The 24430-nt window shown below is 51.4% G+C and overlaps 8 protein-coding genes across 8 annotated transcripts; 5 read left to right on the top strand and 3 right to left on the bottom strand.

Moving 5' to 3' along the window:
* Nucleotides 1-126: 126 nt before the first annotated feature.
* On the bottom strand, nt 127-2247 carry BJY04DRAFT_218940 (Hsp70 family protein; the record flags this gene model as incomplete). Its single annotated transcript, XM_073716437.1, has 3 exons — nt 127-1985; nt 2039-2156; nt 2221-2247. The coding sequence occupies 3 exons, from the start codon at nt 2245-2247 to the stop codon at nt 127-129; spliced, it is 2004 nt and encodes a 667-aa protein (XP_073570595.1).
* A 1262-nt stretch (nt 2248-3509) lies between these two features.
* On the top strand, nt 3510-5133 carry BJY04DRAFT_70563 (uncharacterized protein). The gene is made up of 2 exons (XM_073720902.1): nt 3510-3682; nt 3733-5133. Exons 1-2 carry the CDS (start codon nt 3630-3632, stop codon nt 4844-4846), a joined length of 1167 nt encoding a protein of 388 aa, XP_073570594.1. The 5' UTR covers nt 3510-3629; the 3' UTR covers nt 4847-5133.
* Nucleotides 5134-5841: 708 nt separating this feature from the next.
* On the top strand, nt 5842-8936 carry BJY04DRAFT_70533 (uncharacterized protein). Its single transcript, XM_073720901.1, has 5 exons — nt 5842-6071; nt 6134-6202; nt 6268-6744; nt 6796-8388; nt 8447-8936. The coding sequence occupies exons 1-5, from the start codon at nt 6049-6051 to the stop codon at nt 8529-8531; spliced, it is 2247 nt and encodes a 748-aa protein (XP_073570593.1). The 5' UTR covers nt 5842-6048; the 3' UTR covers nt 8532-8936.
* Nucleotides 8937-9308: 372 nt separating this feature from the next.
* Nucleotides 9309-17474, top strand: BJY04DRAFT_207935 (SKI complex RNA helicase subunit SKI2; the record flags this gene model as incomplete). The annotated part of the gene is made up of 11 exons (XM_073713922.1): nt 9309-9535; nt 9620-12122; nt 12174-13161; nt 13882-13958; nt 14041-14119; nt 14240-14700; nt 14750-14934; nt 14986-16853; nt 16901-17082; nt 17132-17252; nt 17305-17474. 11 exons carry the CDS (start codon nt 9309-9311, stop codon nt 17472-17474), a joined length of 6861 nt encoding a protein of 2286 aa, XP_073570592.1.
* A 948-nt stretch (nt 17475-18422) lies between these two features.
* BJY04DRAFT_218935 (uncharacterized protein) lies at nt 18423-18653 on the top strand (the record flags this gene model as incomplete). The annotated part of the gene is made up of 2 exons (XM_073716436.1): nt 18423-18538; nt 18590-18653. 2 exons carry the CDS (start codon nt 18423-18425, stop codon nt 18651-18653), a joined length of 180 nt encoding a protein of 59 aa, XP_073570591.1.
* A 79-nt stretch (nt 18654-18732) lies between these two features.
* BJY04DRAFT_190768 (pyridoxal phosphate-dependent transferase) lies at nt 18733-20397 on the bottom strand. Its single transcript, XM_073711549.1, has 5 exons — nt 20042-20397; nt 19481-19979; nt 19129-19371; nt 18982-19068; nt 18733-18923 (listed from the first exon to the last, which is right to left on the bottom strand). Exons 1-5 carry the CDS (start codon nt 20339-20341, stop codon nt 18805-18807), a joined length of 1248 nt encoding a protein of 415 aa, XP_073570590.1. The 5' UTR covers nt 20342-20397; the 3' UTR covers nt 18733-18804.
* Nucleotides 20398-20738: 341 nt separating this feature from the next.
* On the bottom strand, nt 20739-22118 carry BJY04DRAFT_228163 (NAD(P)/FAD-dependent oxidoreductase; the record flags this gene model as incomplete). The annotated part of the gene is made up of 2 exons (XM_073718780.1): nt 21897-22118; nt 20739-21827 (listed from the first exon to the last, which is right to left on the bottom strand). The coding sequence occupies exons 1-2, from the start codon at nt 22101-22103 to the stop codon at nt 20739-20741; spliced, it is 1296 nt and encodes a 431-aa protein (XP_073570589.1). The 5' UTR covers nt 22104-22118.
* A 909-nt stretch (nt 22119-23027) lies between these two features.
* On the top strand, nt 23028-24380 carry BJY04DRAFT_218932 (uncharacterized protein; the record flags this gene model as incomplete). The annotated part of the gene is made up of 1 exon (XM_073716435.1): nt 23028-24380. One exon carries the CDS (start codon nt 23028-23030, stop codon nt 24378-24380), a length of 1353 nt encoding a protein of 450 aa, XP_073570588.1.
* Nucleotides 24381-24430: the final 50 nt, after the last annotated feature.

The following is a 24430-nucleotide window of genomic DNA, read 5'->3' as shown; positions in this document are numbered from 1 at the left end:
GTATGTATACATAGAATGCGACGAAATATGGGGATCATATCTAAAAAACAATAGGGGAAATAGTAAAAGATACAGTAGATCGCTCATCAAGAAGAAAAAAGATGGCGGTCAATCATGGTGATACATTTAGGCCTTGTTCTCGCCCTGGCCGTTCTCACCCTGAGGGGGCTGCTGCTGCTGCTGCTCGTTCTGAGCCTTGTGCATCTTGTCGAAGAGGGTCAAGCTGGCGGTCTGGAGCTCATCGGTCTTCTGCTTAAGCTCCTCGGCGGTGGCGGCAAGCTCGCCAGACTGGTTCTTGGCAACGAACTCGCGGAGAGTGGTGATCTTCTCGCGGATCTGCTCAGCCTCAGCCTTGTCGAGACGGTCCTCGAACTCCTTGAGGGCCTTCTCGGTGTCGTTCAGGACGCTGTCGGCGCGGTTGGCAGCCTCAATGGCGGACTTGCGCTCCTTGTCCTGAGCACCGTACTTCTCAGCATCCTCAACCATGGACTGGATCTCGGAGTCGGAGAGACCGGAGCCAGAGGCAATGGTGATGGACTGGTCCTTGTTGGTGGACTTGTCCTTGGCGTGGACGTGCACGATGGAGTCGGCGTCAATGTCGAAGGTGACCTCGACCTGGGGAACACCACGGTGGGCAGGGGGGATACCAACAAGCTGGAAGTTTCCGAGCAACTTGTTGTCCTTGACGAGCTCACGCTCACCCTGGAAGACCTTGATCTCGACGGCAGTCTGGAAATCAGCGGCGGTGGAGAAGGTCTGGGACTTCTTGGTGGGAATAGTGGTGTTACGGTTGATCAGACGGGTGAAAACACCGCCGAGGGTCTCGATACCGAGGGAGAGGGGAGTAACGTCGAGGAGAAGAACGTCCGTGACTTCACCAGCGAGGACAGCACCCTGGATAGCAGCACCAATGGCAACAGCCTCGTCAGGGTTGACGGACTTGGCGGGCTCGCGGCCGAACATGGACTTGACGGACTCAGTGACCTTGGGCATACGGGTCATACCACCGACCAGAATGATGTCCTGGATATCGCCGGACTGGAGGTTGGCGTCCTTGAGAGCCTTGCGGACGGGGTCGATGGTGCGGTTGATCAGAGGGTCAACAAGAGACTCGAGCTGGGAGCGGGTCATCTTGAGGTTGATGTGCTTAGCACCACTGGCATCAGCAGTGATGAAGGGTAGGTTGATCTCAGTCTGCAGAGAAGAGGACAGCTCAATCTTGGCCTTCTCAGCAGCCTCACGGATACGCTGGATAGCCATGCGGTCACCAGAGAGGTCGAGACCAGACTCCTTCTTGAACTGCTGGACGATGTGACGGACGAGATGGATGTCGAAGTCCTCACCACCAAGGTGGGTGTCACCGTTGGTGGACTTGACCTCGAAAACACCCTTTTGGATCTCGAGGACGGAGATATCGAAGGTACCACCACCGAGATCGTACACAGCGACAACACGGTCAGCCTCCTTCTCAAGACCGTAGGCAAGAGCAGCGGCGGTAGGCTCGTTGACGACACGGAGAACGTTGAGACCAGCGATCTGACCGGCATCCTTGGTAGCCTGACGCTGCGAGTCATTGAAGTAGGCAGGGACAGTAACGACGGCGTTCTTGATGGGCTTGCTGAGGTAGTTCTCAGCAGTCTCCTTCATCTTGTTGAGAACGAAACCACCGATCTGAGCAGGAGAGTACTTCTCGCCGCGGGCCTCAACCCAGGCGTCACCGTTGGTGTGCTGGACGATCTTGTAGGGAACCTCCTTGATATCACGCTGAACTTCAGCGTCGGTGAACTTGCGACCGATGAGACGCTTGGTGGCGAAGAGGGTGTTCTCAGGGTTGACAACAGCCTGACGCTTAGCAGCAATACCAACCAGACGCTCGCCGTCCTGGGCAAAAGCGACAACGGAGGGAGTTGTGCGGGCACCTTCGGTGTTCTCAATGATCTTAGGGGTCTTGCCCTCCATAACGGCAACGGCAGAGTTGGTGGTACCTAGGCATCTGGATTAGCAACGCTCGCGATGAAGCTCAAGCTCAATCACTTACCCAAGTCAATACCGATGACCTGGCCCTTCACCTTCTCTTCTGACGAGTTCCATCTCCGGGCAGCAACGCTGGGGAGTCTGAAAGCAGGAGCGCGAGCGAAAGGAGCAGTGCGCGGGAGCTGTAGCAGAGAGAGCAATGTCAGCGACAAGTTCTTTGGAAGCAAGATCAAGAGATCAACCTACCGCGCGTGAGAGACGGGATGAGAGCATTGTGAGAGGATTAAAGGGGAAAAGGGCAAAATAAAAGAATACAGAAATTAAAAGACAATATGAGAAGCTCCAACCGATTCAATCGAGAGGAGAGAGGATGGATAGAGAAGGGGGTATAGGATGGGAGAGATGGAAAGGATGAAGAGAGATGAAGGGAGCAGGAAAAATTTGAGGTCTCTTTTGAAGAGCAGAAGAAACTGGAGGAAGGGAGCGCGGCAAAGCAGTCACTGACACACTAGTCCGCTCGTGGAAATTGCGCGGAGAGCTTCGGCCCGTCGTCGAACTTGGTAGAATCTTGCCGCTGGCCAATCAGAGCTTCCCCGACGAGCTATACGCTTGACCGCCCGGATATCCGATCTTCGCCGCTTGATGCCGGCCTTGCTTGATGGGTCTGTTCAGAACTTCAGGGAGATACCAGCATGTTCCAGGAATTTTTATTAAAACAGACTACAGGAGAAGCTGTGATAGTCACTGAAGATCTGATCTTTATGAAATCAACACCCATTATCTTCGATGAATATCCCTATAGTCCGTCCTAACGCAGCATAAAGGACCTTAACACCATGTTGCCACGAGTGGGCAAAATCATGAGAACTGCCCAGATCTGTTGCTCTTCATCCGCGGTGAATCATGTAAGTGGCGATACAGCAATGGCAGGCGTTTCTGGAAAGACTATCTCAGCACCGATGTGATCTCGATCAATGGACTGGTGAGCTTCATCGAATATGGCACGTGACCAATATCGCCGTTCATCCGGCCAAGGAGAAACAGAGATTACAGGCGCAGATTGAATTCTTTCCGCAGGCGAAGCCGCGAGCACTCACGCCGCAGCGTAGAAACATGCTGCAAACATGGATTTACCGGCTATCTGGAGACATTCTAGAACCTCTTCTCAAACGCTGATTAACAAAGGTATTTGTCATGATAGTTTCGAATTATCACAAGTCAAAGGCATTGTTGAGGGCTGTTCGGGGAGCCTTTGATGATTCTTTGCATCCGATAATTCTTTTTTCTATCATGGCCTCACAATGACAGTGAATGGACTGGCTGTTTTGTTCGCTCAAAGAAACAACGAACAAAGACGAGGAAGACCCTGCAGTATATAACAGGCAATGCTGCCTGCGATGTATTGCCCATATCATCACTCACCGAACCATCTTCAGAGTACCAACACCATCTAACACTAACCACTCTAACTTCACTCAAGATTTCATCCTCTAAAACTACCGTCACCATGACTCAAGGAATGAAACGAAAGGCCCCCTCGAGCACTCCCGCAACAGACTCGAGTGACGAACGACAGACCAAGCGTGCCCGTGAACTACAAGCTCAAGCCGGTGATAAAGCTGGCGCCGTTGAGCACTGGGTTGTCACTGACCAATATGGCCAAATGCCCATGGGGGCTCATCACCAGGTGGGCTTGGGTGACGAAAAAGTGTCAGGCCGCCCCTACAGCTGTGGGTCAACAACCTTAACGGTGTACAGCGAGCCGTTATTACGCGATGAACGCAATGAACCCTACGAGGACAAGAAGTGCCAGAAGTACCTCGAGAGTCTCGGCGTGTTTATGGGCGCTGACAAGATTGGTATCTCGAAGGAGAGCGCCGCAGACGTCGAGAAGCTCTTGGAGAAGAAGTGTAAACTGCCCGGCTGGGGAGGGGGTAAGTTTAGTAAGTCACATTTTGCCGATACGTGTGAAAAATTGGTGGATGAGGACGACGACGCGATCAGAGACATCCTCGGCGAATTGATTGTTCCTGGCATGAAACGCGACATAGGGGACTTAAGTCACCTTGGTTTCCCAAACTTCGGGGTCACGCAGGAAGGGGAAACCTGGGGTGATGCTGTGCCTATCGATTCATCAAAAGACAAGCGGCTCCCCATACCACAGCCCGACTTCTCCGTGGGGTATAAGAAAAGGGTCTTTTCGGATGCACAGTACACGAAGCTGACGGCGGCGCTCGGAAGGGAGGATCAGACGTCGCCTGCCAGGGTGACTTCGGAGGGTATCCATTTCCCATTTCTGACAGCCGAAATCAACAATAAGGACCTGAGAATTGCGGAACTAGCAAGTACCCACAGTATGGCTGTCGCTGTGCGCGGAGTTGTGGAGCTATTCAAGCTTACCAGCCGCGAGAAAGAACTCAACGGGCAGATACTGGCCTTCTCCGTCAATTACACCGAGTCTCACGTCACGATTTACGGTCACTATCCTGTGATAAATGGTGAGAATGTTCGATACTATCGACATCTGATCAAGGAGTTTGATTTCCAGGCCGATGATGGAAAGGAAAGGTGGACAGCCTACAGGTTTGTCAACGCTGTATACAGCGACTGGGCACCAGAGCATCAGAAGAGGATCTGCTGGGTACTTGGCCAGCTGGTCGTCGATGATGAAGCTATCAACTCCGTGGAGAGGAGAAAGGCAATCCACAAATTCAGAAAGATTATCAGAAAGAACCCAAGTAAGGGAATGATGGGTCACCTTGAACGAACTCTTATCGAAAATGTGCTTGCCAAGAAGGCTGGGCAGAAGCCTGTTGACAGAAAGAAGGTTGACAATGGAGGTGTCAGGAAGAAAAAAGTGACCAAGAAATAGGTTTGATCTCTCTCGAGGTATCCGGTCGTTACCACTCACTGTTATTGTGTATTTTGTTTTTTTTTCTGTGATTTTTGCAGTTGATATTTTGTGATTGTGAGTTTGTTGTTCTGTTATTAGGAATAATGGACTTTACAGATTAAGTGATAAGAGTCAAGCTGTTCTTGATTTGCACCGCGATCTGGTTGAACTTAGTAGAGTAGTGAAGTAGAGTGGCACCGAGTGAGCACGTGAGTATTGCTCCACGTGACCAAGGCGACGCAGTTTGCCGAGGCTTTGCGAGTCAGCTCTCGAGTCTACCTACTACTTAGTTCCTACTCTACTCCTGAGTACAAACCTCAGTATAAGGGACAGAGTAGTACCTCAGCAATGTCTTACATGGCTTACATAGTACCTAGGTAGCATACGGAGACAAACTGAAGATGATAGTGCCATAGCGAGTAACAATAATTGCTAGGCTTTTGGGCATGGATTGTGATCCTTCAAGTAAACTACTGGGGAAAGGCATAGGAACGCTAAATATATATCTTCAGTTTGCACCAAACACCGGGTACGAGACCGTGCAACATAAGCCATGATGAGATCTCCTGGTCAGCTGAAAGAAAAAATGAGCACCCCCCCATACTCTGCACTCTTCCATTTGTATAGCTGGGAAATCGATCATACCACGAAGACTCGACCGCATTCGCCGCTCGCAGGTTCCCCGGATCCAGCAACAAGTCTTACGTCATCCGTCCGACCTCATCATCAGGCCCTTGAATGGCTTGACCCCCGACCTTGTAGGTAGCAGCATCTTTTGACTATCTACTGACTGATTCACTGGTGGTATCTAGGACATTACTTTTTTTTTTTCTTTTTCCGTCCCTTTTTGTTTTTTCTAGCTCAGGGAGCGGAAGGTGGGAACAACGCAAAAGAAAAGAAAGCCGTCCATCTTCTGAGTTGCTACAGCAGCTAGCGACTGTGAGCTGGCCATCCCGATCTCTCAAGTATCTGGACTTTCTTGAGCTCTGGGTAACAATCCTGAAGCTCCACCGCACGCGATTCACTCTTCTAGAACGACACTAGGGCCACTATCAAGGTCCTGGACTCACCGTCTCTCCGATCGCCTTGCCGCTTTGTTGTCCATCGCTTCGACAATAAGCGGTGCTTCTTTCTCGCAACCACATTCAACCATGTCACCGTGGTGGTGATTGCTCCCCATCATGACTACAGATCCTGCGCTGTCGTGAGTCTCTCCTTTAGAATTTTAGTAGGGTTATTCTGCTAACGCTGCCCAACCCGCCATAGGTATCACCCAACAGAGTCCCTGGTCCTCCCCACGAAGCGTCGTTTCTTCCCATTTAAGATACCGAATTAGTCTGTCACATCCTTCCCTTGGTCGGAATAGTCACAATGTTGGATTATGGACTAACGCTCTCCAGCCATCAACAACTTCGTCACTACATCAGTACCGCCGATCGGGATAGGATTTACGTCGTGGTTGATCGAGTAGTCTATTCAATCCATATATCGACACAAAAACGAGAAACCATCGCGGTTATCCCATTTGAGCCGAAGTGCCTTGCTGCGGGTTATGGCTGGATTAGCATTGGGGGGACCAATAATGGGGAATGTGCATTCGTGAAACTTTCCGATCGGGACGTCCGAGTATGCCGCAATACACCCGCTGCGCATTCGGCGGATGTGGATAGCGCCTTGCCGATTGACCTCGAAGCAACTCAGAGAAGCTTACCTCGGACGTCGACCGGAGCCGGACAGACGAATTCGGATCCTGGTGTGAGTCAATTGCCGGAGGTTCAGCTGCACAAGTTTGGCGGCAGCATTGTAAACTCTGTGACTATCCACCGATTGCCCGGGGATGAGAAGGGGTATATAGACGAGGATGTTGCGGTTCTCAGGTACGACCGTGGATATCCTTCTTTGATCAGGAGCTCGCTAATCTCTTACAGCAATAATGACAAGTCCGTGACCATTTATTCAATGACGCGTGCAAAAGTCCTGAGGAAAATTGGCCATCCGGCTTGTATGAACTTTGCAATCATTTCACCGGATTCTAGTCTCCTAGCCGCGGTCGGTGACGAAGCGAAGGCGTATTTCTACAGCCTCAATCGAGATCTCTCCACGGTGGTATCAACAGAGTCAGGTCAAAAGATGAGCGGCTGGAAGATGGAACTGCTGCACTGCACCGAAATGGACATCGGTACAAGGATCGATAATAAATGTTGTTTCACGATCGCTTTTTCACATTCTAACCGATTATGCGCCATCGGATCGCAATCTGGAGTGATCACGGTCTTTGACGTTGAGGCCATCCAGGAGCTTGCCCATGATTCTTCTTATAGGAACACAATTCTCTGCCATTTCAACTCGTCAAGGCCTTGCTGTAGTGGTGGGGCTGTCCGCTGTATGACCTTTTCGCCCGAGCCCTGGGATCTCCTGGTGTGGCTGGAAGATAAAGGGCGAGCTGGAATTGCGGATGTACGCCAGGCTTTTATTCGCAGACAAATACTTCAGTTAGATATGAACGAACCTGGCATAGAAGAAGTGCACACAGAGCCGATAATTGATCAGTCTACCGGCGTGGGACTTGGCGCCGATGGCCAAACTCATCCCGAGTTGCCACACGACCTTGACGCCCGCGAGTTTCTCGAGGCTCTTGAGGGCCATCCGGGCGGGCGCGCAGAAGGGTCTGATGATTCACCACTGCGAGAAGGTTTGACTCAGGACATGACGGAAAGAGAGAGGTTAATCGTCGAGTTTCTGAACACGGCGCGCTGGACCTCAAGGATAGAAGATGGCCTAACCGACCGGCTGGGGAGAGGGGGTTCTAGTCTGCATTCGCATAATGGATCTCGCGCGAGACCTCAAGGTGCCACAAGCGGAGCTAGTCGAACATCTCGTCCTACTTCACCTCGTCCTGTCATACTGTCACAGAGCAATCACGAAGCAAGGACCCGAACTGCAAATGTGGAAAGCTCATCTCCCGACCCACAACCGAGTATGACGTTGAGTTGGACCGCCTCGCCAGCGGAGATACAGGCTGCCACGATATCTCACCCGACGCAAGTTGCGGACTCCAGCTCAAGCGACCAGGGCAGCTCTAGCAACGAGAGTGGGAGCGGTGGTCGACCCCGAGGGACGATATCACGAGTATCGGCGAATTTGCCATACTCTGGTACCACATCGAGTCAATTGCCACGGCCAAGGAATCATCAGCGATCTCGCTCTGCCCATCGGCGCACCGAGAGGCAGGAGAACAACCTGGAAATGCCGCACAACCTCAGGGCGAGTATCGTGGCCGTGGAGCGCCTCCGACGGCAGCGGCAGCTCATCAACGAAGCCGAAGCATTGAATCGAAATAATCTGCGTGAGCAACGGCATGTGCAGCAAGCCTCCTTTGGCTTTGACCATAGCACTCGGTCCCCTCGGTGGATTCGCAGTGTGATCAATGATTTGCCAGAGCGTAGCTTTGGATTTGGGCGTCGGGACCCAGACCCTAGCAGTTCGGCTGGCCTTGGGTTTGGGGCCGACGGAAGAACATTGTAAGTGAACGCGAGTCTGTTTACTTCAGAGAAAGTGGACTAACCTTGGATTCTCCAGATACATCGCTACCGTGACTGGGATTTTCGAGTATCAAATCAACATCATGGACCGCAAGACGTTCCCAGTGATCAACTACAGATGAGGAATCACCGAGAAAGCTGCCATATATAAGTTTGATATATCAGCTACTTTGACCTTCATTCACCCTTTTAAAAGCGGCTTTTACTGTCAATGTCCCCCTTGCCTGCCAGGGATTTCGTCCATCGGAACACAAAACCCATCGTTAATGTTCGAAAGAGCTGACAGCTAGCGGACGGGCTAATTCTTTCAATGTCCATATTTTTGCTTTCATTGCTATTTCCCAACTGCACATCATGGATTCCTGGAGACTCTGTGTTATATGTTGTATAGTTGTTGGGCTGATTTGATTTTATTTGCCTGGTGGAATTACTTAAGGCGTTTGAGAATCAACTTTAAGTAATAATGCTTAGCTTGCTATCTTAATTATAACTCCTGTCTAATTTCACTGACAGAAGAAAAATGCTAGTTTTCATTATTGTTCAAAGTCATAGATGAGAAGGTGCCAGCATTGAAGCTGTCGCAGGAGTTCGGGTCCACCCGCCACAACGTCAGCGGAAAGCTCTTGTCTCCCCCACCACAACCTCTCTCTTTCACAAGGTGAGAGCTCTGGAACATTCACTCTCCGCGTGACATGCCACACACCCTCCTCAAATATATATATTAAATTACCCCTGTCGAGAGTTACCATACTGACCTCGCCGTTTGTATTGAATTGAGTGGACTTGCGGAGTTTCTCTGCAGGCTGCCGACTGGGTGAGGTGTACCCAAACCACTACTCTCGCCGCTTTCTTCACCAAAAGCTTTCCAAAAATCAAGGCAGTGTACACAATACACTAGAATGGAGACACTCGCATCAACGCTGGCCGAGCTCAACCTGAATACGCAGGCAGCCAGCGGAAAGACCTTCGATGAGCGCATCGCGGAGGAAGAGTCGGGGACGTATCAGAATTATGCACCAAGACGGAGAGCTCGTCCGACTGCGACAGAGTTAAGGAAGGACTTGGAAGATGAATTTTTGACTCCGTCTCCAAGTTTTAGTCCGGAGTGGTTGAATCGTTTGCAGAGGTATCGGCTTTTAGTTGTTTTGTTTTTAACAAAACATGCCGTGTTAGTCACGGGTTTCATGAAATAATGCTAACTAAATTATAGGAGATGGGATGTGTCAACGGACTACACCGACCTGTTCGAGGTGGCCGGTACGCAGACAAGGACGATCGTCCGATTTGACCGCGAAGGCCTCGAAGGGCGTGTCACTGGCTATCATGAAGTGACTGTTCCGGCTAACAGCGCGAACGCCAAAAACTCTACGTCTCTACTACGACGTCCTGCAGGCCGCGCGGAGTTTGTTCGAGGCGCTGCCGGTTTCTTCCCGTTCGCTCCTGGTGGCTTGGAAGGTGTCGAGGCAATCGCTGAGATGGAGGAAGTGCAAGCTTCAGGACCCAACCGCACTGCTGGAAATCAAGCTGGCTTGGACCGTATTATCAACTTCGGGAGCGAGGGCGGCCTACTTGAGGTTGCTCCTGGATTTTCGCGCGGGCTGAAGTTCGAAGAAGCCAAGTCCAAAGAGGCTGCCGAAGAGGATGAGGAGGTTGAGAATACTCTGCAGGAAGAGGAAAATGACCTAAAGCCTGACCAAGAAGACGCTAGCTCCGATATTGAAGGAGGCGTGAAAATCGACGATGAAGATTCGAGCGAAGATGAGGAGGAAGAGGATATCGACTCTTTATTACCGGTCGAGTTCCCGTCTCTTGAACCACGCGCTCCACTGTTATCAGCGATCCAAAAGAAAGGCGGCAAAGAATGGGCACATGTGGTGGATGTCAACAAGGAGATCCCCAATTTCCATGATTTGGTGCCAGATATGGCTCGCGAGTGGCCGTTCGAGCTGGATACCTTCCAAAAGGAAGCAGTTTACCACCTCGAAAACGGAGATTCGGTCTTCGTCGCGGCTCATACTTCAGCGGGAAAGACTGTCGTTGCGGAGTACGCAATTGCGCTAGCTGCTAAACATATGACGAAGGCCATTTACACCTCGCCGATCAAAGCGTTGAGTAACCAGAAGTTCCGCGACTTCAAAAACGAATTTGACGAAGTCGGTATCTTAACAGGCGATGTTCAAATAAACCCGGAAGCAAGCTGTTTGATTATGACAACTGAGATTCTGCGGAGTATGCTTTATCGTGGAGCAGATCTCATCCGAGACGTGGAGTTCGTGATCTTCGACGAGGTTCACTACGTGAATGATCTTGAACGTGGTGTTGTGTGGGAAGAAGTAATCATTATGCTTCCCGAGCATGTCACACTCATTCTTCTCTCTGCTACAGTTCCCAACACTCAGGAATTTGCTTCCTGGGTCGGTCGAACAAAGAAGAAGGACATATATGTCATCTCGACGCTCAAACGGCCTGTTCCTCTCGAGCACTATCTATGGGCTGGAAAGAGCAAACACAAGATCGTCGACTCGAACAAGAGGTTCCTGGAAAACGGCTGGAAAGAAGCAGATGATATCATTTCCGGCAAAGACAAAATCAAAGCTCAAAAGGCTGCCGAAGCCCAGGCCCAATCACAAGCGAGTCGAGGCGGTCCTCAGGGACGAGGACGTGGACAAGCCCCCGCCAGAGGTGGGCCTCGAGGAGGTGGGCAACAACGTGGTGGGCAACAGCGAGGCAGAGGCGGGCCATCGAACCGTGGCACAGGAAACATTGCTCGTACAGGACGAGGCGGCGGCCGTACCACCGCAGCTCAGGACAAGACTGTCTGGGTGCAAGTTGTTCAACATCTGCGCAAGGAGGAGCTGCTGCCTGCGTGTATCTTCGTCTTTTCCAAAAAACGCTGCGAGCAGAATGCAGATTCCTTGACCAACCAGGACTTCTGTAATGCTTCGGAGAAGAGCCTTATTCATATGACAATCGAGAAGTCACTTACTCGGCTCAAGCCGGAGGATAGAGCTTTACCCCAGGTTCTTCGGCTTCGCGAGCTCCTGAGTCGGGGTATCGCTGTTCACCATGGTGGTCTCCTGCCTATTATGAAGGAGATTGTTGAGATTTTGTTCGCAAAAACTTTGGTCAAGGTCCTCTTCGCAACTGAAACATTTGCTATGGGTCTTAACCTGCCTACGCGTACAGTTGTATTTTCAGGTTTCCGCAAGCACGATGGTAAGAGCTTCAGAGACCTGCTTCCAGGCGAGTACACCCAGATGGCCGGACGTGCGGGTCGAAGAGGTCTCGACAATGTTGGCTACGTGATCATTGTCAACTCCGGCAAGGATGAAGCACCTCCTGCAGGTGCACTGAGAAAGATGATTCTCGGCGACCCGACGAAGCTCCGATCTCAGTTCAGGCTTACGTACAACATGATCTTGAACCTTCTACGTGTTGAAGCTCTGAAGATTGAAGAAATGATCAAGCGAAGCTTCAGCGAAAACGCCACACAGGCTCTGCTTCCGGAGCATGAGAAACAGGTGCAAATCTCAGAAGCAAGTCTGGAGAAAATCAAGCGCGAGCCCTGTGAGATTTGTGACATTGATCTCGCGGCCTGCCATGATGCCTCGATCGAGTATCAACAACTCACAAGTGAACTCCACCTTAACCTGCTCTCTTCACCAGTTGGCAAGCGTCTGCTGAACCCCAAACGCTTGGTCGTGTATCGCAAGGTGATTATAACCCGGACAATGGAAGTTTCAAGTAAGCTAATGATGATACAGGACGGATTCCGGACAGCAGGTGTTATTGTTCGCGAAGTCGGTGGAGGCTCTAACCCGGTCATACAAATACTCGAGATAGGCAAATTATCGCAGAAACGCCACCCAAGCGAGATTCTCCCGTTCCTTCCAGCATTCCGGCAGTTCCTAGCCCCTCTCCCGAGTCGTGCAGCTGATATGACCCTCAAAGTATTCAAGATTCCGATCGCAGACATTGAGTGCGTTACGAACACCAACGTCAAGCTAAGCGGGCCCTCGTGGTACCTGAACATCAAGAAGGAAGCTATTAAATTTGCGGATAAAGAGCTGTCGAAGCTGTGCACTTCATGGACAACGCCAATCTGGGAGGAGCTGGACTGGTCTCGGATCCAAGAAATGCAGTTGCGGGACATTTTAGACAAGCGACGCGAGAAGGCGAACATCGCACAGGCGTGCGAGAGCTTGAGATGCCCGGATTTCGTGAAACACTTCGAAATGCAACACGATGAGTGGCAGATTAAGGAGAATATCTCACAGCTAAAGCAGCTGATGTCAGATCAAAATCTTCAGCTTCTTCCAGACTACGAGCAGCGCATTCAGGTCTTGAAAGATCTAGGCTTTGTCGACGAGCAGTCTCGTGTTCAGCTAAAGGGCAAGGTCGCCTGCGAGATCCACTCCGCTGATGAGCTCGTTCTCACAGAGCTCATCTTAGAGAACGTACTCGCGGAATACGAGCCGGAAGAGATAGTCGCGCTTCTGTCCGCCTTCGTCTTCCAAGAAAAGACGGAGAATGTGCCGACATTGACACCGCGCTTGGAGAAGGGCAAGGAAGCCATTGTTAGAATTTCAGAAAAGGTCAACGATGTGCAGATTCAACACCAGGTCATTCAATCATCGGAGGATAATAACGACTTTGCCAGTCAGCCGCGTTTCGGTCTGGCTGAGGTGGTCTACGAGTGGGCAAAGGGAATGTCATTCAACCGGATCACGGATCTCACGGATGTGATGGAGGGTACCATTGTTAGGACGATCACTCGGTTAGACGAGACCTGTCGCGAGGTGAAGAACGCGGCGAAGCTCGTCGGCGATCCGACTCTGTACGCCAAGATGCAGGAGGCGCAGGAGAAGATCAAGCGAGATGTGATATTTGCGGCGTCATTGTATATGTAATGTACATACCTACTTAGACTCGTCGACTCGACTACAAGATGTCTCGGGGGCGCTCCGGGGTGAGAACCACGTGGGCAAACTCGGTCTTTATTTTTTTTTTTTTTCTGCCAGAGGAATTCGTGATGGCTGGTAAGCAGGAATCAGGCACCACCACGCTAGGAACTCACTTCACAGCCACTGGATATTAAGCTATAGCGGCTAACGCGAGTCAGTCTATTGATGCCAGCAGTATTCACACTTAAGAATCCGCCATTATCTAATGCTTGACCCTGTAAAACTTTGTACAAAATTCTCTTACCGCGCGGGGCGGTGGGCGGTCTGATTCGCTGCCCTAGGCGCGGGGGCCAACACCGCCTGAAAATCCACGAGAGATCCTACGAACCCAATTTCGCGGGCCTCCTTATTGTCCCTCTTTCTTCTTATCTCTACTCTCCTCCCCAGGCTCGCCCTCTCTCCTCTTTTGTTCCACCATTTGCCACTGGGGCTTTATTTTTTTTTTCCCGCTTGATTTTTTGATCTCTGCCACCAGCGGGCTGTTGCCGGAGCGAGATGGATGTTGCAGCACTGCGGAACCGCATCCAGGCTACACTAGATGCTAATGCGGACAATCGACGACAGGCAGAGCTTGATCTGAAATATGTATGTGCTGGTCTTGGGATGCAGGGGCTGTGGTTCGAATTCGGAGGGGTATTTGCTGACGGGATTTTCTTTCGTTGTCTAGGCCGAGACACAACCGGGGTTTATAAACGCTTTGTTGGATATTCTGCAGGGGGAGCAGGATAACGCCGTCCAACTATCGGGTACGTTTGTTGAGACCTTGATACCGTTTTGAGAGAGAGCGGAGGTGGCTCGTTGACGTCCGCCGCAACTCGGGTACCCCTCCTTGAACGCCACTTTTACTAACCACTAGGCAACGACAGCGGGCGTTTACTTGAAAAACCGAATCAGCCGGGGATGGGCCACCCACGAAGAAAGCCCTTTGCGCACACCGATTCCCGAGGAGGAGAAGCCTGGTTTCCGCGAGAGGCTGATCCCCGCCCTTGTATCGACCCCTCCGAACGTTCGCGCCCAGCTTGTCCCCCTTCTCCAGAAGATTCTCCAGAATGACTTCCCTGAACAATGGCCCGGGTTTTTGGATATCACTATGCAGCTGCTCAGCACGAATAATGCGGGATCGGTTTATGCGGGTCTTCAGTGCTTGTTGGCTATTTGCCGCGTGTATCGATTCAAGGCGGGGGATAAGCGGGAGGAGTTTGACAAGATCATTGAGCACTCGTTCCCTCAGCTGCTGAGCATTGGGTCGAAGCTTGTGGATGAGGAAAGCTTGGAGGCGGCGGAGATGCTCCGTATTGTGGTGAAATCATACAAGCATGCCATTTACGTGGGTGACAGTCATCTCTTACCAGGGCTTTGGGACTGACGAGGCATAGTTCGAGCTTTCCCCGCATTTGCAGTCGCATCAGGCGACCGTCGACTGGTGTACCCTGTTCCTCCGACTTATCGCCAAACCGGCCCCTGCGAACGCCATGATGGAGTCCAAGGAGGAGAGAGAACTCAACCACTGGTGGAAGTGCAAGAAGTGGGCGTACGCCAACCTGAACCGTCTTTTCATTAGGTGTGTATAATCTTAGGACCGGCTTTATCTCGTGGCTAATGTGGGTTTTAGATATGGAAACCCCACCACCATGACCAAGTCCAGCAGCCCCGACTACAGCCAGTACGCCAAGTCCTTCATCGCGACGTTTGCGCCGGAAATTCTCAAGGGTTATATGCAGGAGATCGACAAGTACGTTTCCAAGGGCCAATGGTTGAGCAACCCGGCTCTTTCGTACACCCTGATCTACTTCGAGGAGTGCGTCAAGCCCAAGGCCATGTGGGATCACCTGAAGCCGCACATGGAGAACCTCATCGCCCACTTCGTCTTCCCCATCCTCTGCCAAAACGACGACGACATCGAGCTCTTCGAGACCGACCCGTCTGAATATCTTCACCGCAAGCTGAACTACTATGAGGAGGTGTCGGCACCTGACGTTGCGGCCACGAACTTTTTGGTTACCCTCACCAAGAACCGCAAGAAGCAAACATTCTCCATCCTTACCTTCGTCAACGGCGTCGTCAGCAAGTACGAGGCTGCCCCTGAAGACCAGAAGCTTCCCCGCGAGAAGGAGGGTGCTCTGCGTATGATTGGATCTTTGGCTACCGTCATTCTTGGAAAGAAGAGCCCTATCGCTGACCAGGTCGAATACTTTTTCGTTCGCCATGTCTTCCCCGAATTCCGCAGTCCCCACGGTTTCCTCCGCGCCCGTGCCTGTGACACTCTTGAGAAGTTCGAGCAGCTCGACTTCAAGGACCCTAACAACTTGATGATCATTTACCGAAATATCCTCGAGTCGATGACCGACTCCGAACTGCCCGTCCGTGTTGAGGCTGCGCTCGCTCTCCAGCCCCTCATCCGCCACGATGTTATCCGGACTTCAATGCAGCAGAACATTCCCCAGATCATGCAGCAACTGCTGAAACTCGCCAACGAGGTCGACGTTGATGCCTTGGCTAATGTCATGGAAGATTTTGTCGAGGTCTTCTCTGCCGAGTTGACGCCGTTTGCCGTTGCTTTGAGTGAGCAGCTGCGCGATACCTATATGCGTATCGTTGGTGAGCTCCTTGAGAGGAACGCTGCCAAGGGCGAGGAAGATTCATATGGCGATTTCTTGGATGACAAGAGCATCACAGCCCTTGGTGTTCTGCAAACAATCGGCACACTAATCCTTACCTTGGAGAGCACACCTGATGTGCTTCTGCATCTCGAGACAATTCTCATGCCAGTCATCAGCATCACTCTCGAGAACAAGCTATACGACCTGTACAACGAGGTCTTTGAGATCATTGACAGCTGCACATTCGCTTCCAAATCCATCTCTCCTACCATGTGGCAGGCTTTTGAACTCATTCACAAGACCTTCAAGGCCGGAGCTGAGCTGTACCTTGAAGACATGCTGCCCGCTCTCGACAACTACGTGGCGTACGGCTCTCAGACCCTGGTCCAGAACCCTGCATACCTCGCTGCCATCGTTAGCATGGTTGAGGACATCTTCCGTGATGAGAAGGTCGGCGGTGTCGACAGAATCTGCGGGTGTAAGCTCGCCGAAACCGTCATGCTCAACCTCCGTGGCTACATCGACCAGTATATCCCCGTCTTCATTGAACTCGCAATGGTCGTCATTGACGCTGGTGAGGCGAAGACGAAATCGTACCGCCTTCACCTCATGGAAATGGTCATCAACGCTATCTACTACAACCCCGTTCTCAGTCTCCAAGTGCTCGAGGCCAAGGGCTGGACCAACAAGTTCTTCAGCACTTGGTTTTCCAACATCGACAACTTCCGTCGTGTCCACGACAAGACGTTGTCTATTGTCGCTATTTCCTCCCTCCTCACATTGAAGCCTGGTGACGTCCCGGCTAGTGTTCAGCAGGGATGGCCTAGGTTGCTCCAGGGAGTCGTCAGACTTTTCCACACATTGCCTGCTGCTGTTAAGAGTACGTATTCTTTCCAATCTCAAGAAAACACAAGCTAACTGTTACAGGCCGGGAAGAAGCGACCAAGGAGTCCGATTTCACATATGAAGGCGAAGACGAGGACGACGACGAGGGCAATGACTGGGAAGGAGAGGTCGAATGGACCGAGCAAGACGAGGCGGAAGCTGCCGGGCCTGAAGGCGACATCCCCGATGAGAGCGCTGCATACCTTGACTTCCTGAACAAAGAGGTGAGTTGGTTGAACATGGTCCTGTTTTCATACACTAACTTGCTACTAGGCACAGAAGTTCGGCTCTTTCGCTGGAGACGACGACGATGATGAGCTTGACGAGGAGAGCTTACTTGAGACTCCTCTTGACAAGGTCGAGCCGTATAGCTTGTTCAAGCAGGTGTTCTTAAGTACGTACAACCAATTCCTGAAGGGAAAGAGATGTGTGCTAACAGCGACTAGACCTCCAACAAGAACAGCCGCAACTATACGAGAACCTGGCGAATGTTCTAAACGACGAAGAAAAGCAGGTCATTCAGTCTGTCTTCCACGAAGCCGACGTCAAGGCGGTGGCCAAGGCCAACGAAGAGGCCGCAAAAGCCGCCAACCTCCAAGCGAACGGAGGTCAATAGACTTGAGTTAATGTAGTCTATGATTTCAGATGCAATGTGTCGGATTGGAGTCTCGTTTTTTGGACCACTGGATCCGTTATAACGTGACCTATGCTTGTTGTTGGTTCCATTCTCCCTTAGAACATTTGTCGCGAGATTTTCCTTTTCCTTTTCCTTTTCCTTCCTTTTCTATTTTATCTCTACCCTGACGACAGTATTGACCCCCTTTTGCATATGATGTTTGTTACGAGTCCTGCCAAAAGTCCCTTCACCGCACCCTACGCATTTCCACCTTTTCCACCTCCTACCCTCCGCCGATTCCCCAGATAATCAACGTCGATTCACGTTTTTCTTTCTTTTCTAGCCATCTTGGCATGATCATGATCAATCAATTATCAATCTCTAATTAGAGAGGAGAGAAAGAGAATTGCCTGGATATTTCATAAGATAAAGATCCTTAGCTTTGTTGTCAGATACCACCATCACGTGACCGAAATAATCCAGACACATCCACGTCCGCAACCACCACATCATCGTGTAGATAGTTGCAGCTTGTCTTATGTCGATCACGTTTGTAAGAAACAGCCAAGGATGATTGATTCTTATGGAGCAAGTGGCTTGTGGAGCGAAGACATCAGGGTGGGTGAGCAGTGAGCAGTGAGCACTGTGCTCCGGCGAGACCCGCAACGTCATAATGATGCTGCTACCCCGAGGGCCAGAGATGATGTACCTCGACCAGTTTCATATATAACCACTGTAGTTTCTTTTGTTCTGCCTTTTATTTTCCATCTACCACACTTAACAACCTAACTCGTTACAATTCCTCTGTTGAGATACTCTCAAACCACACTGTACGAGCGAGCCCCTTCTTCCTCCGCCCCGATATGCAACCCTAACTAACCCCCCAACCAGATTACAACCACTTTCTAACCACAACCACAACCACCCACCACCTACCACATACACAAAATGTCCGCTCAACTCTCCGGCCGCCAATCCCCACCCCCTGAGCGCCAGACCGGCGCTCAGGAAAACTCCCCTCCCAGCTCTGGCAACACAGACCCCAAGTTCGCCCCGCCACCAGAGTACGCTCCCAGCTCGAAGGATGGCCAGAGCCAGACCGCGGGTTTGACAAGTAACCCGCACCATATCCTCGAGGATATCGAGGCTGCAAAGTATAAGAAGGGGACTGGGAACTAGGGAGTTTATGAGTTGAAAGCAGGCCAAACTGGATTTGGTTCGGATTGTGATTATTATGTATTCTAGTCATGCGAATGAATTGACATGATGAAACTGGTATTCTGTTTGCCTGTAGCGCCTTACATGATAAATTGTAGTATAAGTTAACAGATCAATTCTGTTCGCGAGCCAGCACCTCCCCAATCGACCGCGCTACATACTCCACATTCCCCGTGTTCAGCCCGGCGATAGACACCCGTGAGTTCTCGGCCATGTAGATGTGATACTCCTCTATATCCTCGTCAGCACAGGTGACCACCCAACAGAGCACAGTCAAGACCAAACAAACCTTTCAAAGTCCTCACCACCTCCGGCGAAAGGCCCAAGAACCCAAACATCCCCGACTGCTGGATCAGATGATCCCAGTTTCCAGTCGCTGCACCTCAGTTAGCCTATCTATATCCAGTCCACAAAAGATATGCAAGGTTAGACCTACAATACTTCCCCAACCCCTCAAACAATACCCTCCTCATCTGCTGTATCCGTCCACTCATCGTCTTCAGATCCTCAAACCAAAGCCCCCTCAACTCCTCATCACCCAGAACCGTCTCCGCGATCTTCGCGCCAAACGCGGGGGGATTCGAAATCTCAGACCGCTGCAGTGATTCAAGCACAGACTGTGTATTCAGCGCGATATCCTCACTCGGCGTTGCGACGATGAGGACGCCAACTCGTTCTCCTATAACCACCAACCATATTAGCAACGCATCGCACGCAACCTGCATCCTATCATATGCCGATCGAGAACCAAGAAGCCGGAAAAAAACAAGTAAAGGTAAACACCATACCATAAAGCCCCATATTCTTCGCAAAACTCGCACTAACCGTACACTCCACCTTTAACTCCTCAACAAAGTACCGAACCGCCCACGCATCCCGATCATAATCGCCCGAGTTGAACCCCAGATACGCAGCGTCGAACAGCGGGAAGAGACCCCTCTCTTTGATTACCGCGCCGATCTCCTTCCATTGGGCCTGGCTGGGATCGAGACCTGTGGGGTTGTGTGCGCAGGCATGCAGGATGATGATCGAGCCGCGTGGTGCGCTGCGCAGGGTCGAGAGGTAGGAGTCTATGTCGAGCGACTTTGTGGCGGCGTTGCAGTAGGGGAAGGAAGAGCAGGGGAAGCCAAGGGTGGAGAAGAGGAGGTGGTGGTTTGACCAGGTTGGAGTGGGGATGTAGACTGTTGGGAGGGGTGATGAGGAGGAGGCTTTGGTGTGGCAGTATTTTAGGAGGGAGCCCGCGAGGTGCAGGGAGCCTGTGCCGGAGATGGATTGGGATGTTGCGAGCTGGTTATACATTAGTAAATTAGGTTCTCCTTCTATAAGCCTGGTGAAAATGGCTCTCGTACCTTGGATGCAATCCCCGCGTACCCCTCGCCGAAGACCAACTGTGCGGTCTTATCGCGCAGGCCCTTGAGTCCGAGGATGGGGAGGTATTCGTGCAACAGGCCCTTTTCTTCGAGGAACTGGCGGGCCTTGCGCACGGAGGGGAGGACCCATGGTTGGCCGTTGTTGTCGCGGTATGTGCCTTGGCCGAGATTGACTTTGTTTGGGGAGGGGTCTGCCAGGTATTCTGCTGTCAGGGCGAAGATGGCGTCCGCGGGGATGCGTGGCGCGGATGCGAAGACTGATGCGCTTGGGTCTGTCATTATGCCTTTTGGAATTGTACTCTATCTCGTGATATTCTGTGAGAGTAAGTATGATTGTCGTGGAGGGGTATAGATAGATGCTATGGCGGGGTTATAGACACTCGGAGGAGCCGTCCGAGGGTCTCGGGGGTGTCTCCCGACTCTGACGGACGGTTGCCCGACAGTGATGTTTTCCACGGAGAAGGTTGAAGTCTGGTAGGTTGCCTGCTGATAAGGAGTTGGAGATGAATCCTTCGGCGCGTTGTCCGTGATTCTGTATCTCCATGCGGGGAAGGTCTGTACTGACTCCAAATATGCGATATACTCCATCTGGGCTCGATGAGACTAATATGGCAGGATTGACATAACTCCTAAGCCTACTACAAGACAAAACATGCATATAGTTAATCATAAACATCTATAGCTTCACCCTCCCCGGCACCACATCCCTAAACTCCCTCGACTCCCCCAACCTCCAACTAACATCACCCCCCCAGTTGCCCTTATCCTCTTCAGCCTTGACGTCCTTCCACCTCCACCTAGCAATCTTCTGCGTCTTGCTCTCATCAGCAAGCAAATCTCTCACCCACTCCCCAAAAACCGGAAACATCTTAAACCCATGCCCCGAGTCGCCCGACAGCAGCACCACCGACCCCCCCGTGCCGGGCACATAATCAATAATAAAGTCCGAATCCTTCGTATCCGCAAACCAGCACAACGACTTCCTGACAAGCGGCCGTTCCGCCAAACTCGGCAGCGTCTGCTGCAACAGCTTCCGAATCCGCTCCTCATCCTCAGCCGGCAAAAACGCACTGCTCTCCAAATCGCCAGGGCGATGCGACACCCCCGTCGCAGGATCAGTATTGATATACCCACCGCCCATAGGACAAAGCTTCAACAGATTCGTCTTGGGATCCGGCTCAAAGAAGAACCCTAGATCGCGGGCATATGTGACGGGGATTCCACGCAGCGCGGCCGTCTCTTCGTCAGACAGAAGAACATGCGCAACAGACCAGGACTTCGCAACGATTTGCGTCCCTAGTTGCGGAAGCAGCTTCCCTGCCGCCGCACCAACGGCAACAATCACCAACTCCGCAGCATGGAACTTTCCATCCGTAGTCCTCACCCCCTCACCCTTCCCATCCCGATACACAATCTCCTTAACCCCACCATATTTTCCAAGGAAGAACTTCACCCCCGCAGCCTGCGCAGTGCGGTAAATCCCCTTCAACGCATCCCCCGAATGCGCATACCCGTCAAACCGATTGATGTACCCCTTCCACCCGGGCAACGGCCCATCACACTGCCAGAACCAAGGCCGGATATCGCCTGGCCCATTGAGCTGGACGACATGCGGCTTGATGTCTGGGTGCGCGAGCGCGGCGTTCTGGAAGCGCTTGAGCGTGTCGATGGCCTTTGGGGGGCAGGCGCCCGAGGCGCAGTGCAGGAAGCCAGTTTGGTGGAAGTAGGGGGCGAAGAGGGGGGTTTTCCAGGCTTGGATTGCTTTCTATTGTATTTGTTAGAATAGATACAATATAGATATACCGTAATTGATTTGCTGGTGGGGAATACGCACGATTGTGAGATCCGTGTAGAATGGATCCTCATACTCCGCCCGCACAATCTTATTCAGATCATTTGCGGCAGAATATCGCGGTGGGATCTGTTCGTCTTGCTCGAAGACGGTGATGTTTGTGTAGCCGGCCTGGGTGAGGTGCAGGGCGGAGGAGAGGCCGAAGGCGCCGCCGCCGACGATGATGATGGGGCTGGTTTTGGAGACCATGGTTGGTTATTTCTGAGCTCTTGTTTTGGTCTCGAGGGTTATCTGCGGAGAGGTTTATAAAGGTAGCTTTATCGAGGGATCGTGGCATGATTGTCGTCTCGGGAGGGTTGCCGGTGGGTTGGTGATAGAGTCGGGAGGGGCGCCGATGAGGGGAAGGAGGGGTGATAGGCTCGATTTAATGATAACTCGATAAGACAAGAGGATTTATGTGTGGAGATAGCTTGAAGGTCTAGAGCTGTGTGGAGGTTGAGTCGTGTGATTTATCGTTGTTTGGTTTAGGGTTGGTCCGGATGTTGATGCTGCGGCGTTGATAGTAGTCTCCCCCATACGATATAGCACGGAGGCTCAACCGGCTTCGATATAGAAGTAGATGCTCTCTATGCTCTATTCGGAGGTCTAGGACAGAGTTTGTAGCTACCTCGCAATAATTGCCTCCCCGTTCTTCCTAACTTTACGTATGTGGTAGTCCCGCTTGCCATTGGCAATCTGATCTCCAAGAGACTTTCCCTATAGCTCTTCACATACAGAGTCAGAAAGATGCATACAGGATTCTAAAACTACAGGCGCGCAATCAATCAAGAGCATAATCTAGCGCCCTCATTTCGTTCCATTGCGCGTCGAAGGACTCCTCAACAGCCAAGCCCTAGGTAGGCATCGCCCCTATCTCTCAATATTTGAAAGCATTGTTACCGGTGATGAACGTAAAGCCGTGAGCTGGATCATCTCCAGCTAGCCAGTGCTAGTCAAGATGAAATGCATGACTAGGTACTCTGTGACGTGAGGCAGGTGCCATCCTGAGTTGCGCTTTCCATACCAAAAACCTCAAGAGTTCGAGATCAACCAAGATGCGCACTCAGCAGCATCCTTTAATCACTATTCAACTAGCCTGTTTCTTATCCTTTATATATAGCAACTACGATGACTATGTTTACCGACCTTCCCCAAGATCTACTGCCAGAGATAGCCAAACACCTCGACCAGAGCGACGCTCTCAACTTCTCCTGCGCCCACCCCGACATGCGTCCCCTCATTATGCTAGAAATACATAGATCGCCCGAGCTGTACGGTAACACCATACGGAGTTTAAATCGATTCACCATCAATATGATCAAGAACCCTGAGTGGGCCAATAAAGTTCGCTGCCTTACAGTCCGAACCGGCGGCCATAAAGTAAACCAGATTTCCGACGACGATCGCAATGAGATTCGCTTACTCCGGGCAAGAAGAGAGAAAAGATTTACAGAGTGGGAGCAGGCCTTATATCAGCCAGACTACGAAGATCCGTGGTTAGCGCTACTACTGCCGATGCTGCCGAATCTGGAGACTCTAGATTTGGCCCTTCACTTTGCGTTACCTTATACACGTCGCATGCTAGATGAAGACCCTTCCTCTCTACAGCGCTTGCGGCGACTAAATATATCCAGGCAGGGTTATGGTCTGCTCACCCCATCCGATGTACTGCCGTTTTTTTGCATTGAGTCTTTGCGTGAGTTCACTGGTCACTCGATCATGGACGACGAAGACGACGAAGACGAGGAAGAAGAAGAGGAAGAGGAAGCCCCACTGACCAGCAACGCTCTCACCAACACGGGGTTCTCGGATGTGTCGAGCCTCAGCTTAGTTGCTTGCTATTCCCGCACGGCTTTCGCGGCTCTCATGAACGCGTGCAAGGGTCTTCAATCATTTAAATGCACCTACCGTGGCATTTATGGTACCGTGAATCTTTCCTTCTTGTTACCGTTACTTCGACGGCAAAGGGGTACTTTGAGAGAAATATCGCTGTACCAGGAACCCAGACCTGCGACTGCTGGCCCGAATGCTGATCCACACATTGTCGTTGCAACTGCTGGCCCTTTACCTATCCGGTTCCTATACTTAGGGCCGCTTAATGAATTTGTGCAATTGAGAAAACTCCACATAATGGCTTCCGGGATCGTGGACTGGGGAGTTAATGTTCCTGCCATGGCAACCATCAACCACCTGAAGGACACCTTGCCTAGCACCTTGAACTCACTCATCATTGATTTCGAGACTGATCTCCGTTACAATACAGCGACGCTCATAGAGCAATTGGACCAGATGCTCCAATTGCAGACTTGCCCCGGGTTGACCAAGATTGAACTCCGTGGTCAGATAAAATTGATTAACCGCGCTTTTCGACCCTCTGCCTCTGGAATAGAGGTCTCTATACAGGAAGTCCCCCGGCCCTTGGTGATCGCCCTTGCTAAGCGATGTGAAGACAATGAAATCGAGCTTAGCCACTGGATTGAGCTGTAGCATTCGAATAGTATACTTGTTCGATATGGCTAGGGCTCAACATTTGGGAT

This window comes from Aspergillus karnatakaensis, assembly GCF_047715665.1.
Source record: "Aspergillus karnatakaensis strain CBS 102800 unplaced genomic scaffold BJY04scaffold_28, whole genome shotgun sequence".
NCBI lineage: Eukaryota > Fungi > Ascomycota > Eurotiomycetes > Eurotiales > Aspergillaceae > Aspergillus > Aspergillus karnatakaensis.
The sequence above is the reverse complement of the archived record's forward strand: the minus strand, read 5'-3'. Positions and strand labels throughout refer to the sequence as shown.

What these genes read in the sequence shown, in the direction of transcription:
- BJY04DRAFT_190768 (XM_073711549.1), bottom strand. Translation starts at nt 20,341, where the DNA reads ATGACAGACCCAAGCGCATCAGTCTTCGCATCCGCGCCACGCATCCCC. An exon ending in ACGCGGGGATTGCATCCAAG is followed by an intron (nt 19,980 to 20,041) that starts GTACGAGAGCCA and finishes ATGTATAACCAG; the next exon opens with CTCGCAACATCCCAATCCAT. An exon ending in GGTGGTGAGGACTTTGAAAG is followed by an intron (nt 18,924 to 18,981) that starts GTTTGTTTGGTC and finishes ACGAGGATATAG; the next exon opens with AGGAGTATCACATCTACATG.
- BJY04DRAFT_70563 (XM_073720902.1), top strand. Translation starts at nt 3,630, where the DNA reads ATGGCCAAATGCCCATGGGGGCTCATCACCAGGTGGGCTTGGGTGACG. An exon ending in TGGGCTTGGGTGACGAAAAA is followed by an intron (nt 3,683 to 3,732) that starts GTGTCAGGCCGC and finishes AACGGTGTACAG; the next exon opens with CGAGCCGTTATTACGCGATG.
- BJY04DRAFT_70533 (XM_073720901.1), top strand. Translation starts at nt 6,049, where the DNA reads ATGACTACAGATCCTGCGCTGTC. An exon ending in CCATTTAAGATACCGAATTA is followed by an intron (nt 6,203 to 6,267) that starts GTCTGTCACATC and finishes AACGCTCTCCAG; the next exon opens with CCATCAACAACTTCGTCACT. An exon ending in GGGGCCGACGGAAGAACATT is followed by an intron (nt 8,389 to 8,446) that starts GTAAGTGAACGC and finishes TGGATTCTCCAG; the next exon opens with ATACATCGCTACCGTGACTG.